Below are 19,763 nucleotides of genomic sequence, written 5' to 3'. Positions count from 1 at the left end.
GACTCGGCCGTCTGCCTCATCGCCCGCCTTTTCTCGCAAGCACAAGCCGTTTGGCTGGCTGGTCCAGAATAGCATCCCACCTCGACGACTGCGCCTTTGCCAGTCGACCAGACCGTCCCTGCACTCTCATCCACTCTTGAGGGCTGACAGCATCCTCGTTCTCCTCTCGCTCATTGGTCTATCGGCACTATCGCTCATTCTGCGGTAGCATTCGGTTCCTCTCGAACGGTTTAGACCGCGCTCGACTGCGCTTTTCCTCTCCGAGGTCATTCAGCGCTTGGCACGCTCGTCGTCGACAGTGCTTCGCAAGCTCGAAGGCCAATTTGTGGGATCAGACTGTAGTACGGTGGCATAGCCGATTCTTCAACGAGTGGACAGGAGCTTGTTGCACTTGGTCGGATTGGTCGTGCTGAGTGTAGGAAGGGTCGGCGGTGAGGGTCTGGGCCAACGAGCGCTAGCATAGCTTGCCGGGCTCCGGTGGCAATTGCAAAGGGTCGAGCCAGCCGGTCATCCATCTATGATAGGTGACTTATAGAGGTGATCTCTCTCAAAGTGCTCTCGTGCCTCCGCGCGCAAGGTGGCAGTGGACAGTGAAAGCATCGCTTCGCTGAGCAGGGTTGGCATTCAAGCGCCCAGATCTGCCAAGCGCCTCGCTTTACGAGGACCATTCGCTTCTTCGCGGTTACGCTTCCAAAGTACGTTCAGTCTCAACTCCTTCTCTTCGTGGAAGTGAGCGGAAGCTGCTTCATCTCAATGGTTGCTAACTGCTGTTGACACCTCGCACGACGCTGGCCCTTCGCAGCGCCTTCTCAAGCTTTTGCTAGGGATCGCAAAGTAGAGACGCTCATTGGGAAGGAGTACCCTGCAATTGGCATCTGGTGCACGAGACGGAAGGGATATTGGCGAGAACAAGCCGCTTCGATTAGTGACGTGGTGGAAGATTCACTTTTAGCCCAAGATGGCTGCACACGGACGCTTCACGGAGAGTGCTGCCACGCAGCGCCTCGTCAGAGAGGTACAGTTTGGCGTTCTAAGCCCGGATGAGATTGTGAGTGTGCCACTCGTGCAGATGCACACCGACTCCGCGGTGGATGGCAGTGTGGGGCGAAACGTGCCATCCGTAGCGATGGATGACCCTCGTCGTGGGGAAGGATAATCTTTCCATCGAACCAATGGAGATGGCAGTCTTCATCGGCAGCACCCTACGTCCTGCTGACGCAGTCCGTTCGTTATTCGACTTTATCGCACCAGCGAGCCATGTCTGTTCTTAAGGTTGAGCACCCTGAAACGTTGGACGAGAATGGCAAGTACAAAGTAGGCGGTCTTTCGGATCCTAGACTCGGTACCATCGATCGCAACTTCAAGTGCCAGACGTGCGGCGAGGGAATGGCCGATTGTCCAGGCCACTTTGGGCACATCGAGCTTGCTCGCCCCGTATACCATCAGGGGTTCATCAAGCTGATCAAGAAGATCCTTGAGTGTGTCTGCAATCGTTGCGGCAAGCTGCTGGCTGATGAGGTGAGTGCAGACTTTCTGGCTGCGGCACGTCTTTTACACCTCCTCACATTCATTGGGCGCTTGGCGAATTAGCACACCGACCCGGTGTTTAAAGCTATCTTGGAACGTACGCGAGGGCCGAAGGCGCGCAACAGGCGATTGCAGGCAGTGTGGGCGCACTGCAGCAAGATTTCCGTGTGCCAGACAGACGACCTGAAGGAGGAGGATCCGCTCGCAGATGTTCAGGCCGAGGTGCTCGGACATCATGGATGCGGACACGTCCAGCCAAATATCAGGCGTCATGGGCTGGTGATAAACACCGTTCCCAAGAAGGGCAGCAAAGTAGAGGACGGCGAGGCGGCGGAGGAAGCTGACAAGAAAGGCAATTCTCAACCGAACAAAACGAAGTTCTCTGCTGCTGATGCACAGCAACTCTTGAAGAAGATGAGCGACGAGGACATCGAGCGCCTGGGCTTGTCGACTGTCGATGCACGTCCCGAGTGGATGATCCTGACTGTCTACCCTGTTCCTCCTCCTCCTGTCCGTCCGGGAGTCGCCGAAGGCACTACAGGCAAAGGAGAGGACGATTTGACTTACAAGCTTGCAGACATCATCAAAGCGAGCGCTCAGCTCAAGCGCTTCGAAAACGAAGGCGCACCAGCTCACATCATTTCAGAGTTCGAGCAAGTCCTACAATTTCACTGCGCAACACTCATGGACAACGAGTCGGCCGGTATACCAAAGGCCATGCAGAAGTCAGGACGACCGGTGAAGTCGATCCGTGCAAGACTGAAAGGCAAAGAGGGTCGTCTGCGTGGCAATCTCATGGGCAAGCGCGTGGATTTTTCAGCGCGTACTGTCATCACTGGTGACCCCAACTTGGAGCTTGATCAGGTTGGAGTGCCCAAAAGCATCGCACGCAACTTGACCTATCCCGAAAAAGGTGAACACGATTGAGCGACCATGATCAAGGTTTGGTGTTGCTGACCTCTTTGTGTCTTCCTTGCAGTCACTCCGTACAACATCAAGGACCTGCAGGAGCTTGTTCGACGAGGACCAACCGAATGGCCGGGTGCTCGTTACGTGATACGTGACACTGGAGAGCGTATTGATCTCAAGTACAACAAGCGATCAGACATGGCCTTGCAGTATGGATGGACGGTGGAGAGACATCTCAGGGATGGGGACTACGTTCTGTTCAATCGTCAACCAAGTCTTCACAAGATGTCCATGATGTGTCACCGTGTCAAGCTCATGGACTTCTCGACTTTCCGACTTAATCTATCTGTCACGCCACCCTACAACGCTGACTTCGATGGTGACGAGATGAATCTGTAAGTGGAGAGCTACGATGTTGCGCTTTACGATTACATTCCAGCCTGACGAGGAGGGCGCGGCTCTACCTTTAGGCACGTTCCTCAGAGCGAGGAGACCCGAGCTGAGCTCAGTCAGATCGCTTGGGTACCGAGACAGATCGTGTCTCCACAAGCAAATAAGCCAGTCATGGGCATTGTGCAAGACACGCTTTGCGGCATTCGGAAGTTTACGCTTCGCGATTGTCTTTTGGACTACGACGCGGTCCAAAACCTACTGCTATGGGTGCCTGAGTGGGACGGCACAGTGCCCATGCCTTGCATCATCAAGCCTAAGCCGTACTGGTCGGGCAAGCAATTACTGTCTCTCTGCATTCCAAAGGGCATCAACGTCAGCAATGGAGGAGTCATCAACCGCCAGAAGTGCAACGTCGATGATAGCGCCGTGGCCATTGAGAACGGCGAGCTGCTCACCGGCGTCATCAACAAGAAGGTGGTTGGTGCAGTTGCAGGGGGATTGATCCACGTCATCTTTAGAGAGCGCGGACCCATCGTCTGCCGCGACTTCTTTGGTGGTGCGCAGCGTCTTGTGAACTACTGGCTGCTGCACAACGGGTTCAGCATTGGTATTGGCGATACCGTCGCAGACGACAACACTGCGAAGAAGATTACGGACGAGATCATGAACGCCAAAGCCAAAGTGGCTCATCTGATCGACGACGCGAAGAACGACAAGCTGAGAACCAAGCCGGGTATGACTCTCCGAGAGTCGTTCGAAGCTGAAGTCAATTCAATCCTCAACAAAGCTCGTGACACGGCCGGCACAGAAGCGGAGAGAGACTTGCCGGATTGGAATAACGTGAAGCAAATGGTTATTGCCGGTTCCAAAGGTTCTTTCATCAACATCTCTCAAATGTCTGCCTGTGTGGGCCAGCAAAGCGTCGAGGGCAAACGCATTCCCTTCGGATTCCGCCATCGCAGCCTGCCACACTTCACAAAAGACGACTTCAGTCCCGAATCTCGTGGCTTCGTCGAGAACTCTTACATGCGTGGTCTGACTCCTCAAGAGTTCTTCTTCCACGCCATGGCGGGTAGAGAAGGTTTGATCGACACAGCCGTCAAGACGGCTGAGACCGGATACATTCAGCGTCGTCTCGTCAAAGCGCTCGAGGATGTCATGGTCCACTATGACGGTACGGTACGGAATTCGACCAACAGCGTCATCCAATTTGCCTATGGAGAAGACGGTATTGACGGTGCTATGGTCGAGCGCCAGCATCTGATCACACATCGCTTGACGGACAAGCAGTTCCACAATCAATTCCACGTGGATCTGCACGAAGCAAATGGTGGCTACAGGCCGGGAACACTCCTGCCAGGGTTAGCAGAATGGTCTCCAGAGCTTCAATCCCTAATCGACGTCGAGTGGGCTCAGCTTTGCGAGGACAGAAATCTCTTGCGCTCGTTCATTTTCAAGACTGACCGCAACGACGTGCAGCTGCCAATGAACATCGCGCGCCTTATTGTCAACGCGAAGCAAGAGTTCCGCGTTGACGATCGCATGCCCACCGATCTCTCACCAGCCAAGATCATCACGGATCTACGCACTTTGCTCGACAAGCTTGTCGTGGTGCGTGGAGGAGATGCTATCTCGCGCGAGGCGCAATTCAACGCCACCATCTTGTTCAAGACCCATCTGCGAGCAACATTCTCCAGCCGATACGCCATCGAGCGCCTTCATCTCAACAGCGAGGCGTGGGACTACATTCTGGGCGAGATCGAAATCCAGTTCGCGAAGTCTGTGGTTGCTGCTGGAGAGATGTGCGGCACCCTCGCTGCTCAGAGTATCGGAGAGCCAGCTACGCAAATGACGCTCAACACATTCCACTACGCTGGTGTAGCGAGTAAGAATGTGACGCTTGGTGTACCTCGCCTCAAGGAAATCATCAATTGCGCGGAGAACATCAAGACACCTTCTCTCGCCGTGTATCTCACGCCAGAGTACAGCGGTAGCGAGGAGCAGGCCAAGCGTATCACTGCGCATCTCACCAATACCACGCTGCGCACCGTCACGGAGAGTGTTGAGATCCATTTCGACCCGGATCCCTCAGCGACGAACATCGAAGAGGACCGTGACTTCGTCGAAGCTTTCTTTGCCATTCCTGACCCGGAGATGGAAGCATCCTTGCCAAAGCAACAGTCTTGGCTGCTCCGCCTCATTCTGAGCAGAAAGGAGATGCTCAACGCTGAGCTGACAATGGCAGAGGTCGCCGCGAAGATATCGGAGAAGCTTGGCGAAGACGTTTTCGTCATGCACAGTGAAGACAATGCAGACAAGCTGGTTCTGCGCATTCGTGTCGTCGAGAGCGAGCTCGATAAAGACACTGAGGGGCAGGAGGACGTTCTGCTGCGCAAGATTGCGGACCTCCTCCTTACAGACCTCGATCTTAAAGGTGTCACGGGCATCAAAAAAGTGTTCATTGTCGAGCAAGACAAAACGCATCAACGCATCAATGCTGAGGGTGGATGGGAGCCTGTCAAAGAGTGGATGCTCGACACCGACGGATCCAACTTGAAGGAGGTACTGGCGGTTGAAGGTGTCGACAAGGTCCGCACAGTGTCAAACAATTGTGTCGAAGTCTTCAAAGCCTTTGGGATTGAAGCTGCCAGATTGTCCCTGTTGCGTGAAGCCAAGGCAGTCATCGAGTTCGATGGGTCCTACGTCAATTATCGCCATCTGGCCCTGCTTTGCGACCTGATGACCATGCAAGGCCATCTGATGGCGATCACCCGTCACGGCATCAACAGGACCAATCAAGGCGCCCTCATGAGATGCACGTTCGAGGAGACGGTCGAAATCCTGATGGATGCCGCTTCTACCGGTACCCTCGACGATTGCAAGGGCGTCGCAGAAAACGTCTTGCTCGGCCAGATGGCGCCAATGGGCACTGGGGCATTCGAAGTGCACCTCGACGTTGATCAGCTCAAGGACGTCATCGTGGACTTGCGCTACACCCAAGCAGCTGCGATGAGCGCTAGCTTCAATGCTCAAGACGGCAGCAAAACCCCAGGCGGAGCCCTCACTCCGTACGACTCCTCCAGCCCGTCGAGCGGCTACATGATAGACGATGCTGGAAGCGGTGGCTTTGCTTTCTCACCTTTAGCTATGCAACAAGAAGAGCAGTACAGCGATTTCCTCGGCGCTGGAACCACGCCGATGCGAACGCCAATGGGAGGTTACTCTCCCGGTCAAGGTCTCGGATACTCTCCTTCCAGTCCAATGGGCTACTCGCCAGCATCGCCGGCGTATGCAGCTACCAGTCCGGCCATGGTCAGCCCTTGGGTATCGGGCGGTGCAGGCGGCACAAGTCCAGGCTACAGTCCCACTAGTCCTCGCATCAACTTCGGCAATGCTCCCACCTCGCCAAGCTTTTCGCCTGCGTCGCCAAGCTTCTCCCCTTCGTCGCCGAGCTACTCTCCGCTCAGTCCCCGCGCCAATGGATCGCCGACGAGCCCATCTTGGAGTCCCACCAGCCCACAATTCAGTCCCACGAGTCCACAGCAGCAGTACTCGCCCGCCTCGCCCAAGTGGAGCCCAACCTCGCCGTCGTATTCGCCGACGTCGCCCCAATACTCGCCCACTTCGCCGCGAGGTGCTGGTGGACGCTTTGGACCTACGAGCCCTGCCTACTCGCCGACGTCGCCCACGTACAGCCCGGCATCGCCATCGTACTCGCCAACGAGCCCACGTCACGGAGGTCCAACGTCTCCGCAGTACTCTCCGACGTCGCCTTCATTCTCGCCGACCTCGCCTCAGTACTCACCAACGTCTCCTCAATACTCCCCCACGTCACCACAGTATTCGCCGACTTCTCCTCAATTCTCCCCCACCTCGCCTATTGCTGGCGGTGCGGCTTCGCCTGGTGGTGCAACGTCGCCCCAACGCAGGTCCCGCTTCAAAGAAGGCGGATCACCATGGGCATCGCGCCGCTAAGCTCCACTGCGCCTTTGACGCCAGCAAGCCGCCTCGATGCAGCGACGTTCGCAGCCTTTGGGACACAAAACCTCCTTCAAAACAAATGGAACCCTCTCACCTGATGTACGCCTCGACCTTGAAAGCACAATACAGTACCAATTGCAATATAACTTAGCGACCTTTTACCAGCCTACGCCCACATTGGCGCACTCTTCTACTTTGCTGCGCTTGCTTTCGAAGGCACGATCTGCATTGCAATGAGTGATCGTGTTGTGACATTGGTCGGTAAGACATTGTGCAAACGCTTTGTCTTGAGAATTGAAGGTCGTTGTGAGAGTGACGTTGCTCTCTTAGAAGCCCAAAGGATAAGCCGGCATCATCGGCAAGAAAGCTTGAAGCGCGAAATGAACAGGTTGGGAATCAGGCAGCGGCGTTTGCTACAAGGCGAAGTTTGGCATCGTTGCCGGAGAGATCTAAGGTGACGGTAAATCCAATGGGAAGCATGCTGTAGTTCTTGACCTTGCACCAGGAATCGAAGCAAGCATCAGCTCGCACGAAGCTGACAGGCACACGACATGCTTCCTGAAGTCACTCACAATGAAGCGGGATACATTGGACCTCGGGAGCTCGGTGCACAAAGATGCAGCAGCGAGCAGCTGAGGGATGTAAGAAATGCGAGGTTGAGGTGATGTTGGCCGAAGAGTAGATAGATTGCGAGTTGCATGCAAAGGCAATGATAGGTGATCGACGGTCTGCGCGAACATCGATTGGCGCAGCGAGGCCTGTCCTACGCTGCGACAAGCGTGGTCGCAGAACGGATGCTGACCAGGCGCTTGAGTGGTGCATTGAAAGATGGACGATCAGGTCCCGCGACGCGAAGGATCTGGTCGAGTCGGATCCGGGCCGTACTGTCGCTGAAGATGGGGGACTTCCTGCTGCAGGGCAGATTCGGATGACTGCGTGGGATACGATTGAGCATAAAGCGTTCCGGGGGGCTGTGGCGGACCCTGCGTTGGCCAGCCTTGGCTAGGTCGCAAATCGACCTGCTGCTGCGGAAGGTCGCCGTAGCCGACCACTGCTACTTGAGGTGGGCCTGAAGCTGAAGCATACGGCGGCGCCACGAGCGACAGCTGCGCTGGCTGTTCTGTCGACAAGAAATTGCGCGAGACGGAAGGCAGATTCGCAGAGCCCGGCTGGTTTGTTGGCGCACCAGGATACACCGGGTAGGCAGGGTTTGGAGTTTGCATCATCAGGCTCATGTTGTACATTGGGCTTTGTCCTTGCCCGGCCTGTGGTCGCGCAGAAGGGAGCAGGAGACGTCAGCTGAAAGCAAGGACACCACCTATACCGGCACCGTTCCGGTGAGTCCGACGCTCGTGTCCTCGACCCTCTTGCCGGGTAGGTCGCGCTGCACAGGCAGCTCACCTGCGCAGGAAAGCCTGCCAGCATAGGCATACCGTATGCATCTGTGCCTTGAACCATGCCAGAAGCCGCAGCCGCACGCGCCGCTATCGCTGCTCTTCGCATGTTGGTTTCCAAACGATCCTTGCCCCATCCCGTTTTGATGCGCTGATTGTGTAAGACATGACCAGCGGCCAGAACGATTGCTCTGGTGGCGTTTTCGTGAGTGTCGAGACGCACAAATGCGAACCCTTTATCTGGCTAAGCGATGCAAAGAAGATCAAGGAGGTCTTGTAAGGCGTCAACAGCCACCCGGACCAGACTAACCATCCACGGGCGTGCGAAGCAGGGCTCACTTGCATCCTGACGTCCTGGACTTGGATGGTACTGAACTGAGAGAAGATCATGACGAGATCGCCAGCGCTCGTCATGGGTGGCAGATTCCCAACATCTGAGGTCGCATTGGGCCGAATGATAAGCTCGTGTTGGCTCGGCGCGACCGAGACAGCGCTCACAAATTGTCGTATTGTCAAGCGGCGCTGAGTTGTACACCGTTTGATAGCTCAGCGGCGTGCCCGAAGCAGCGCCTGCTGTTGGCGGCATGCCTAACCCGATGGCATGGCTCGGTCTCGGCGCCGGCACCTGAGGCTTGGCTGCTGATTCGCTGGCCGGCTTCTTGACGGTTGCCCCTGCATGCGGCAAGGAATAAGCTTAGCCGCAGCGCAGAGTTGATAGAGTTGATAAAGTTGATCATGGTGACGCTCACAGTTGACGCGGACTGGGCGCGCACCAAGCACCTCTCCATTCATGACAGCGACTGCAGCACAGGTTGACGCATCAGATGTTGAGCGCGGAGCATAGCAGACCCAACACAGAGGTACCTTGAGTGCTCACTCGCTTGTTCCGCTTCGGCTCTTGAATGAAACGTTACAAAGCCGTAGCCTCGTGATTTGCCGCTCGATGTGTCCCACTGAGGAGGGAGGTATGGTCGAGCAGAGAGACGTGAGGCGGTCTGCAGTCGGCAGATGGGAAAGACTGAAAACGCACCATCACACGAGCATCGATGAGAGTTGGAAAAGACGCAAATGCAGATCGTAAAGCTGAGTCATTGATGTTTTTGCTGAGGTCTCCCACGACTGAACAGATGAGTTGGACAGGGCGCCAATTAGAGTTGACCGAGCTCTGTAAGGCATGCTGGATGAAAGCTACTCACAAATCTCGTAGGCACCAGCAGGCTCGGCTTGCTGCGTGGTTGGACCACTACCGGGAGACGCAGTGAGAGCTTGGCTGCTGCTCGATGCGACTGTGAGCCCAGCATCGCCTCTTTTGAGCGGAGCGTTCGAGGCAGCTCGGGCACGCGCCGGACTGTCGTAGTATTGATCTGGTGGAAGTGTGAACGATCCTAGCTGTGGCGAGTATGGGTGCGAAGAGCTGCTGGTCATGGGCAAACCGCTCGGCAAATCCGCAGTTCCGCGCTGAGCTTCGCTCTGACGAGCAGAGCCAGGCTGCGAGCTGCCTACGTGATGTGATTGATGCCACTGCATGTGCACTGAAGGATGGCGATGAATATCTTTGTCAAGACCTGTACCATCCGCTCGAGTCGCTGGGAGCAAGTCTCGAAGCTCGCGAAATCTCGATGTGGGGGAGACGCCGCTTTCTGCTGGATTGAATGCTGCGTGTCAGGTAGACTGGCTTGCCGGCTAAGTTTCTGCAGCAGCTTAGTTGGCGTCAGTCTGAAAGGATTGCGTGTACACCTCTACAGTCAGCGCTACGTCACATCGTATCGTGTATTGCATGCTGCTCGGACGTTCGACGCCGCCAGCGCAAGGTTCAATAAGCTCACCATACAATGGATGGCATCTGACGCCCTTGATGGTCACGTTATCGACGCGTGACGAAGCCTTCGAATGTACACCGTGTGCAATTGTTCTGGCTATGGTCAAGCCGCATACAGCTGCGGACTGGAAATCTTGTGGCTGCACAAGCCTTTCCACCGCCTTCTGCACGGTGTGACCGGCCTATGGACGGACGCACAGCTCTGGGAGATTTGCGTTTGAGCCCAAAGTGGATCCAGAGGATGCAAAATCCGCAGCGCGACTCACCGATCTTCTGACCAATCACAGGCTCCTCGAGATGGTTCTGCTCAAGATGATGTTGGACAGCCGAGATGGAAAAGGCTCCTTGGACCACGATGCACGAAGCACGGTGCAGGGTTCCTGCGGTAACGATCCACCCGAATGATCGCGATGGACGTCACAAGGGCAGAAGTAGAATGAGAGTTGAGGACAGGTACTACAATAGTGCAAAAGAGAAAAGGCGAGTGCATGGGCGGGAAGCAAGCGCGATTTCAGCAACTTTGGACGTGCGAGTCCTGCTGCTGCTGGTGATTTTGAAGAGCAGACAGACGTCGCGACGGAGCTTCGGAGTCAAGGACAGGAAGAGGGACCGAGACAAATCTAACGCAAATGTGGATGAAGCCCGGATATAGCGAAGAGTCTGGGAGTAAAGTCACAGCTAGTCAAGATGTCGCGCTGGCATGGCCGTCGCATCGCAGCCCTTTTGGAGGCGGATGAGTTCTCAAAGAACGCGTAGTCAGTCAAAGTCGCGAAGCCAACTACGTAAGTGATGAAAACAGCTAGCCCACTGATAGAGCAGACGCGGACGAACGCACTTGACTGCACAAGCGGCCAGGAAGGTTGGCGCTGCTGCATGGATGCTAATCTGAGCTGCTGGCTGCTCGTGCTGCTGCTTATATATATGACTCACACTACTCATCACGACTGCTGTGACTCTACTCAGCACGACTCAAGACTCCTGCCGCTGCTGCTTTCGCTTTAAAACTATGCCATAACACCCTGCACTCACGCCGCAGGAGCCATACAGTAGCAGCAGCACCAGCGAGGGAGGCGCAGCAAAGCCGCATTGCGCGCAGAGGGCATGTACAGAAAGATCTAAACGCCGCGGCGAAGTCTCGTCTTGCTGTCTCGCTTTATTGCGCTTGCTCCCGCCCGTATAGGCTCTCACCCATGACGGATCAAGTCCGCGTCGGCTGGCCGACCACGTTAAGCGATTCAGCCCGCGACGTGCCACGAATCGCCGACAAATGAGATGCCTATACGAATCACTGACGACAGACTTTTCGTCATTCATGTATACCTTACCCTCTCACCCAAATTTGCTTCAGTGGATGTTGTACCATTAATTTGGGATTCTGAATGTGCCCCTCTGCTGTCAGCACCGCGCCGGTACGCCCGGGCCTCGTGTACGTTCTCCAGTGTCGTTGCAAAGAAGGTCTTGAACGCTGCTGCTTGCCCTTGCCCTGCTAGCACAATGTCTGCCTGGCAGCTCACGGCCGGCGCACTCGTGACTGTGAAGCGTTGAAGACATTCACCATTCTTGACTGAACGCTGACGCGTGCTGCCCGGCAAGCTTCGGCGCGCAAACAAAGCTCGAAGACGCGGCGGGGTAGTCACTTGACTGGAATTGGAAGCTGACGAGTGACCATTTCCATCCATACACAAATACCACGCTCGGACACCCCGCACGGGCTCACGTGCATAGACATCTTTTCTTCTGCCTTCGGGCTTTAGTCATCTCAGCTAGGCACCAATTGCGCCCAGCCTCGTCAGCGGTTCAGCTATGCGCGGTCGCTATCAAAGGGGGTTCGTGCGTATAGTTGACAGTCATGAGATGATATTGGCGGCTCCAGGGCCTCTCGGTAATGATGAGTGTGGGACTACCCGTTCCAGCATGCAGTCAGTACACTTGTCAGCGCAGGCCCTCTCTTTCTCTCCCTTTCTCCCCGCCGTAGCCTTTATGACCGACTTCCGTCGATGGCCTGAAGGTCATGCCTGAGATACGTCTCATCTCGTAAATGACGATGCAGCAGCTGACTAACATCATTTGCCGCCTGAGCGAGCAACACGTAGACAGCGAGCTTGCGGCGCTGGCACGACAGTCAGGAGTCTTGCAATATCCACACCTTTCTCAAGAGAAGCGTCCCCTCAAAGACGCGAGTCTGAGCACGCTATATACCCTGCAGAGTCTGACTTCTCGAGAGCGGACTCCGCGGAGCGGCTACGCTCGAGAACGCACTCAGTGACTGTCGCTCGTATTTGCCCCGATTGCGAACCGACTTCTATTCTTGTCTCGCCTACAAAATCGGTGCCGTCGGCATCCGCGGAGGGCTTATGCTAAGTTGGACAAAGCGGGGAAAGAGCGAAAGCGTGATCCAATGGCTGCCACATCTCGTCTCCACGCTAGGCACAGCTATACGACTCTGACCTTGCCTGCTGCTTGGGCGGAGACGGAGGTTGCTCACCGAGCCAGACGGGCAGATGCTCCGCGCTTGCGTGAATGCTTCGCGTGGACACTTACGCACACGAATTATTACGCCATTTCGCCCAGGCTGCTCGGACTCCGCTCGCTGCATCGGTGCTGCTGCACGCACGCTCGTTCGCAATGCCAAGGTCGGCTAGGATGGCTCAGACTGCCGAACAGGAGCCCTCGACCCGATTCAGCAAGCCGTCTTGCGAAGCTCCGCACCACAAAATCATCGACCGTACCGACAGGCTCGCACACTCACGACTGGCGCATCACTCACACTGTGCGGCAGTCCGATTCATCCTTGCGAATGGCAAGTATTGCGGATGAATCGCATGGCCGCCGCGCTGCAGCTTTGATGAGTGGCAAAGCAAGATGAGTCAGCTACGCGTTCACCAGCAGGACGCTCGCCATGTACTGTACAACACCCAATGCGTGGTCACTCGCACTGACTTTGGCCAAACAGTCAATCGAGATCACGAATGTCATGATTGCGAGTCGGCGAAAGAAAATGCATGATGGTGAGCACGACGCACAGCCGGAAAGCTCTCGCAGCTTGCTGTCACGCATGTCGTGCAGCCTTAGTGGGACCGCACATGTTCAGGCTTAAATGCAGACGCTTAAAGGAGTATAGCAGCAGTATTTCGAGGGCACGGTCTGATAGCGTCCACACCTCGCACACTCAGGCATGACAAGCTTGTCCAAATGCAGCACCATGCGTACTTTGTGATCAAATTAGGCCGTTTAATCGGCTGAGCATTGGTGCTTTGAGCAAGGCACGGGATCTCAGATGGAGCTAAGTCAGGGTCCGAAGTCTAGGCCTTGGGCTGCGGTGACTGTCCAAAGTCGTGAGCGGTATTCATTATTTTGTAATACTAGCTACACTACTGATTCATCTATGCATGGAAGCCTGCCTCTTCGAAATGCGTTCGCTATAGTCCCACGATGACTGTTCATTACTGGCAAACATTCGGTACCGTGCTGTGTGCTTTTCCGCACACACACACACAAGCTTCATCGCGGTCGTCGGCTGCAGATTATCAGTCAGTGAGTGAGCACCACAGTCCGTGCCTCAAAGTGCCTGCAGCAGCGCGATTGCCCTAGCGGAACGCCGGCGCGTGTACCCGATGACTCGGCGACCAAACACAAAAGCTTGCCGTTTCAGCGCAGCTCTTTCGGGCGAAAAGCAAAAGGAGTAGCGCCAGAGACAGGGCAGGGAGCGCCGAGTACCGACAGTGTTCTGCTAGAGTGCATGGAATAGTTGGACAAGGACGACAGGGACCTCAGATCTACAGCCTTCGCTTCAGACTACGATATCCATCCACCCTCGTGCCTACAGGCCCTTTTGCGAGCGCTCACAGTCTCGACTCCTGATCGTCGAAAATGCGGCGGCAGCTAAGAGTCGACTGGTCGCAATTTGCGCATGCCCGATCATACTACTACTACTACTACAGACAAGAACCGCAAAGTACAAATGTCCGGGCCATGCACGTTCACCTCAACAGCCCCGAACCCTACGCCAGGGCGGCCCTCCGTCAATCGTCTTAAGCCTCTTTCTTATTCTGGTTCGATCCACACTGCTTTGGTACGATGCCGTAAGGGCCAATCAGTCGAAAATTTCGCCTATCAGCTAGCCCCCAAGCGACCGCTTATGCAGCATGCCAAGCAGAAGTCGGAAGGCAACTTCCGCTGACGTTATTCTGATTGTGATGCATTCAAAGCTGCTTCAGCGGTGCGGTGCCGCTTTTGAAGCGCTCACGGCGGCCCCACAGAGTTCGGCGCCTCAGACCAGCCTTCATCAATGCGATGCGTGGCGCAAAGAATCAAGCTACACATCCAGCAAGCTCACCAGGACTTCTGCAGCGCGGGCTGCAAGTATTGCCGAGGAGTGCTTTGTGGCTCGGGTTCCATCTTGCAGCTGGCGCCACCTTCACTTTCCGCGCGAGTCCGCGGCCCGACTCTACAGCTTGGATGGCCCAGCTTATCTCTTTGCACTCCTATCCGCTAACCCAATTGGAGCCGCGCCCTTTTGCCAGCGCACTCGACCGCTGCCGAGCTTCTACAAAGACGCCAGCCTGGGGTCCGAGCACGGCATCCTGCCCTTGATTCAGGAAAGCCAGGTTATCCAACCCCTTCTCGCTCCGAGTAGAGGTAGATCCATTGAGCCTTAGCGCGGCGCAGGAGTCCCATCCTCAAGATGGCGTGCACGTGCACGGAGGGGCGCCTGCGCAGTGCATTCAGATTCTTGATTGGCAGCAAAGAATCTCTCCTCTGGATGACCGTCTCTCTGAATCAAGTGAACGGCCGGCCAAGCGGACGGTGCACTATATGGCGCAGGACGATACCCTCATCGGCGAGATCGAGAGGAAGAGGTTGTCGTCGCGGGCAAGGCAGTCAGATTCGGCGGAGCGGATGGGCGCGAGTCAAGAGTCGAGGTCTGCCGGCGTCGTTCACTCTTCAACGCGTCCCTTGGCTTGGCGTCATGCGCTTTGCGATCGTCCTACTCGCTCTCAGAGGCGCATGCACACCAGTGGCATGCTGACGGTCAAACGTTCTTGAGACTTCACAGGCCAATGATCGATCACACTCGCTCTTGTGAGATCACTCAGCCGGACCGAAATTTTCAGCTCTCTGTTTCGCTTGTGGACGCTCTGAGTGTCTCCCACCAGCCCACTGAGAGCCTTCCGGCACGCACCTGAGACTGCTCGCCCCGCGTCATCGACAAAGCGCTGACCTCCCGACGAGTCGAGGATGTTCGTGCAGCCTGGAATTTGATCCGACCAGGGGTATGAAGCCCGTACACGTCATCACGCACAATTCTCACGCCAGTATCACCATCCGTTGCCGTTATCGGCCCAAGACTGCTGTGCTAAATCATCACTGGACGCCGGCCGTGCAGCCGTGCGAGCCATGACGTGCTGAGCCATGCAGGCATCCATGAGGTTCACATCCAGTGGAGCGGTCCGTTCACGCGCATCCAGCCGATGAAGTACATATCTCATCAGGGTTAGCAAAGCTCAGCTCGCTTAAGCTCTAGCCGATGAATGCTTTGCAGCTAAGTGAGCCTTCGGATCACGAACGCTGCTGATGCTGCTGCTGCTGCTGCTGGTGGTCCTGGCCTCAGACTGCGGGGTCACTTGACGCGCAAGCCCTTGATATGCACGAAGATTTGGGCGCATGATTCTGGAAGCCCAACGGGCTAGCCTGCAGCATTCCATACAGAAAGCTCAAATCTATATATTGGTCCGCACATCCAACCCGCAAGTCATCAGACGCGCGCGAGTCTTAATCCTGCTGCTGATTCGATTTTCGAAATTGGCCCCTGGGGTCCGATGGTCAGTCCACGGTACGCCGCGAGTGCCCTCGTGCGGGAGACTGGCAGGCAAAGCTGCGATAGGCAGCCTCGACTCCTTTTCACTGCTCCAGTACCTCGCCAACGTCAAGATTTTTTTTGAGGCTGTGCGCGCGCGCGCTCAGGAGGGAGGGAGATGCTATAGACTTGCATGCCCGCTGGCGACATCGTCTCCAATCCTGAATTGAACATCGTCAGCCGTGTATTTCCTCGCCTTGGCTTGACCTGACTAAGTGTGAAATCAGAACGTGGAGAGCATATGTTGTCTTGCTGGAAGTTCGCACTCATGAGCGTCGCTGAAGGGGACGAACCCAACCTTGCGTTTGCCCTTCATTTTGAATGTCTCCTCACGATTTCTCGCGTGCAGAGCGCTCGGAAGCTATATGGGCAGTCTGGTCAATATTTGTCCGCAAATGAAGCAGTGATAAAATGTTGTCTTTCTCGCGAATTTCAATAATTGTATACACGGCAAGAGACTTGGCCTATAGTAGTGCGATGAAGGGTATCTCAATGGTTTGAGGAAGAAGGCAAGAGCATAGAATCAGGAAATGCCAAAACGGGGTTGTTGCTCCCCCTTTCTCAACTTGGGGGGGGGGGGTCAAAGGCTAAAAGATATCTCCACCAGTACGTGGCTGCGACCGGGCAAGGACTGCATCACAAAGACGTATTTCAGAAGGCCATCTCGCTTCCATCGGTGGACGCATCAGGCCTCCAAGCCATCGCACCAAGTGGACTCGGGACGGCAGGGGCGTGCGCCAGAGCAAGTCGGCGGTCCTTGAGCGCTGCGACCTCTTCGGGGGACGTCTCACGGGCTGTTTGGGTAGCAGAGTATTGGTTGCGAATGCGTCAGCACCATCACCAGCAGCGCATTTGCTGCCCTATGAAGCACTCGTAAGCGCGAGCCGGCTCACAGGACTGGTCATCGAGCAGTGCACCTGGAGCTGCGCGCGGTGCCATGGAAATCCGACGCTGTGGACAATACCATGAAGTCAGACATGGGTTATAGACCGTGTCAGCTACGTTGGGGGATTCTGAAATGCTGTGCAGCTAGCTGCATCTGGATGGCTCTACGGCTCACCTTGCGAAAGACGGCTTCTTTGCCTATCTCGACCAAGTAAGGCTCTTCGTCCACGCGCCTAGCCTCTTGCAAGCACTTGAGCACCCAATTGACACCTACGAGCAGGGGCTTGGGATCATCGCACGCGCGAAAGTAATGAAGAGTGGCTGGTCGCCCGCTTTTGTAGACGATGTGGCTTGGTGATCGACTGCTCATAGAGGGAACCCTCGACGTGACTTTTGCACCAGCGCCGCGTAGCATCTCTATCCAAGAGCCAGAAGCATCATCTCCATCCTGATCCCTCACATCTACAACAACATGCAAGCCCCTCAGAAACCTAGCAGATGCAAGTCTAGCTGCATCGCGTGCCGTTCTGGGTGTGACTGGTGTGAATCGCTTAATTGGAGAAGTGGCCGTTGATGCTTCTCCTGGCGCATCTATGTCGGCACAAAACGCCGAATGACCCACATTTTCTGCGTCTTCCACAGAGTCGCGCTTGGCTGGCACGTAAGTGTATGCACTCTTGCGACGATGCTGTTTCGCTTCGCGCTTCCCTGCCAGCAGCCCCTCCTCGCTAGGTGCAGACACTGCCTCTTCCTCTTCACCACCGGCACCTAGAGTCTCCCTCTCCTCACGCAAGGCGCGCTCAAAGTATGCCTGGGCAGCTCGAACCGGGTCGGAAGGCCGACGCCGCAGATGACGAGCTTCAGCCACATGCTGGCTTATCGCCTCTCTCTCTTTCGTTGCGGCAGGCATGCGCCTGGCCGGCTTGACGAGGCCATTTGCTCCATCGATTGGGCTCAGACCGCGATTCTGAAGCGGCGATGTAGCGTCTCCAAGCGTGGATCGAGGACTGCTTAGAGGGCTCGAAGACTCCAAAGTGCTTGGGGCCGAGGTCTCTGGCATCTCGCGCTTAGAAGGGGCAAACAGCTCGGAGTGCGCTCTGCCCGTGGTGCGACGCTTGGCCGCGGCTAATCGCTCAAGGCTGGCTTCGAGCACAGCGAGTGCGCTGGGACTTTCAGAGGCGCGTGTAGGGGTGCGAATGTCCACTGAGCTTGCTCTATTGGATCTTTGCGACGGCGAGGAAGATATGCTGACGTTACTTGGATCGCGCCAGGTCGATCTGCTTGCTTGCGAGGAGGGTGCGTCTGCTGTGGGTCCGCGCGCATCGCAACGGACTGGCGCGAGTTGCTGAAGGCGAGCCAAAGTGCGCTCAGGTGAGCGCTTTGGTGGTTCGCTTCCATACTCTTCATTCTCGTGTTTCGTCAGTGTGACTCGCGAAACACTTCCGTCCTGCAGCCGACTGCGTCCGCCCGCAGTCCGCTTCCTCGCCTCGGATGGTGAGGTCAGGGGTGAGCTTGAGCTCACCGACGGAGGGGGCGAGTCGTTGTCGTCTGTGATGCGGCCATGAGACTTGGCGAGATTGTACCGTCTTGCTTGGAGGCTACCCTCTCGCGAGTCATGCGCGGAAAGACGAGGGCTCGAAGAGCTTCGTGGGAGAAGCGGTCTGCGATCGTGGGGCGAGTCTGGTTCTGACTGCTGGCGAGGCAGGATCGGACGAGTGGAGGGCGACGAGGTCCGCTCGACTTGTCGACCGGAAGCGCCACGAGAGGACTTTGAGGGCTTAGTGATGATGTTGAGCTCATCATCGGATTCCTCGCCTTTGACCAAGGGCTGCGCGCCCTGCTCCGCGTAGAGCGACTTTCTGCCTCGTGATCGAGAAGCTGCGGGTACGTCTCCCGCCGAGTCAGCAGACACAGACTGAGCGCGTTGGTGCGATGTCAAAGTGAACGCTTTGGGCTTTGTGGAGAGAATCGTTGGCCGCAGAGCAGATCGCTTGACGGGCGATGATGCTCGAACGGGCGTCGTATCTTGCGATTTTGGATTTCGAGAGGCTGGCACACGTGCTGCGGGTGGCAATGAGTCTGCTTTGCTTTTGCCTGGCTGAGAGTCAAGATGAGTGTCGCGCAACTTCCGCGCAGTGCTCGATGGCGCCTTGCGCGGAGAGATGGAAAGCCGATCGATGTCGTCGGTCACCCGATCGACAGCAAAGCTCTTACTGTTGCTGCCCCTAAGGTGCCTCGCTTCCGGTGTCTTGGTGAGCGGACCGCGATGCGCGCCTAGACTCGGATCAACGATGTCCATCGTCTCGCCTCTTCCCGCGTCAAGAGGCTCATCTCGTGGTGGTGGAGAGTCTCTGCTGATAGAGTTGCGGAGCGCTTGCTTGCGCGGGTCTTCCACCTGCGAATCCGCTTGTCCACTTGTGCCCAGCCCATCCGAGGCCTCCAGACTGCTTCTGCGGCGGGCACGCTCCAGCAAACGTGCCATTGGATTCGTGCAAAGATCTTCTGGAGAGTCCGACCTTCCCGAAGGGGTGACTGATCTGCCATAAGCACCCCGCAACGCCGTGGATGGCTTTGTTGGCGATCGACGAAGGGCCCATTGGGGCTTGTGAGGAACCTCGCCCGTCACTTTGGCCATCGCTCGAGTCGTCCTGACTGGCGTCTGAGCTGGTACCTGAGACATGCTTGCGACCGTCCCTGCCGAGTTCTGCTCCGTGGATGTCCAAGGATTGATGGGCCGAATTCTGGGCACCTCAGATGCGTGCTTGCATGCTGAGGCCTCTGCAGATTCTGAACGGGATCCGCGACACTGAAGCCCCCGCGTCGCAATGATGGTTACAGCCTCGAGTCAGCCTCCTTGACTCGTCGGGCGATGTCGATGATGCGGCGGTTCGAAGGCCTAAAAGTTCAGGAGCAAGACGGATAACCACAGGCAATCACGAATGAGCAGAAAGGCGAGGCGCGAACAATTGAGCAGATTTCGTCATGGCTTGTGCGGCGC

At 56.2% G+C, this 19,763-nt stretch overlaps 3 protein-coding genes across 3 annotated transcripts; 1 reads left to right on the top strand and 2 right to left on the bottom strand.

The window, feature by feature from the left end:
* The first annotated feature begins 583 nt into the window (after positions 1 to 583).
* Positions 584 to 7,012, top strand: IE81DRAFT_9853 (beta and beta-prime subunits of DNA dependent RNA-polymerase). Its single transcript, XM_025517810.1, has 5 exons — positions 584 to 1,048; positions 1,252 to 1,518; positions 1,591 to 2,440; positions 2,507 to 2,831; positions 2,907 to 7,012. Exons 1-5 carry the CDS (start codon positions 959 to 961, stop codon positions 6,802 to 6,804), a joined length of 5,430 nt encoding a protein of 1,809 aa, XP_025371695.1. The 5' UTR covers positions 584 to 958; the 3' UTR covers positions 6,805 to 7,012.
* A 634-nt stretch (positions 7,013 to 7,646) lies between these two features.
* On the bottom strand, positions 7,647 to 9,731 carry IE81DRAFT_345520 (RNA-binding domain-containing protein; the record flags this gene model as incomplete). Its single annotated transcript, XM_025515924.1, has 8 exons — positions 7,647 to 8,075; positions 8,212 to 8,448; positions 8,544 to 8,638; positions 8,703 to 8,876; positions 8,954 to 9,004; positions 9,082 to 9,157; positions 9,235 to 9,323; positions 9,401 to 9,731. 8 exons carry the CDS (start codon positions 9,729 to 9,731, stop codon positions 7,647 to 7,649), a joined length of 1,482 nt encoding a protein of 493 aa, XP_025371694.1.
* A 6,800-nt stretch (positions 9,732 to 16,531) lies between these two features.
* On the bottom strand, positions 16,532 to 19,445 carry IE81DRAFT_339975 (hypothetical protein; the record flags this gene model as incomplete). Its single annotated transcript, XM_025515595.1, has 7 exons — positions 16,532 to 16,674; positions 16,774 to 16,831; positions 16,941 to 17,227; positions 17,257 to 17,356; positions 17,388 to 17,988; positions 18,018 to 18,166; positions 18,288 to 19,445. 7 exons carry the CDS (start codon positions 19,443 to 19,445, stop codon positions 16,532 to 16,534), a joined length of 2,496 nt encoding a protein of 831 aa, XP_025371693.1.
* Positions 19,446 to 19,763: the final 318 nt, after the last annotated feature.

This window comes from Ceraceosorus guamensis (assembly GCF_003144195.1).
Source record: "Ceraceosorus guamensis strain MCA 4658 unplaced genomic scaffold IE81scaffold_10, whole genome shotgun sequence".
NCBI classification, from domain to species: Eukaryota; Fungi; Basidiomycota; class Exobasidiomycetes; order Ceraceosorales; family Ceraceosoraceae; genus Ceraceosorus; species Ceraceosorus guamensis.
Note: the sequence above shows the minus strand (reverse complement) of the source record. Positions and strands in the feature narration are given on the sequence as shown.

Coding starts and splice junctions, on each gene's coding strand:
- IE81DRAFT_9853 (XM_025517810.1), top strand. CDS start 959: ATGGCTGCACACGGACGCTTCACGGAGAGTGCTGCCACGCAGCGCCTC. Junction 1,049..1,251: donor TTCTAAGCCCGGATGAGATT/GTGAGTGTGCCA, acceptor TTATCGCACCAG/CGAGCCATGTCTGTTCTTAA. Junction 2,832..2,906: donor GATGGTGACGAGATGAATCT/GTAAGTGGAGAG, acceptor CTCTACCTTTAG/GCACGTTCCTCAGAGCGAGG.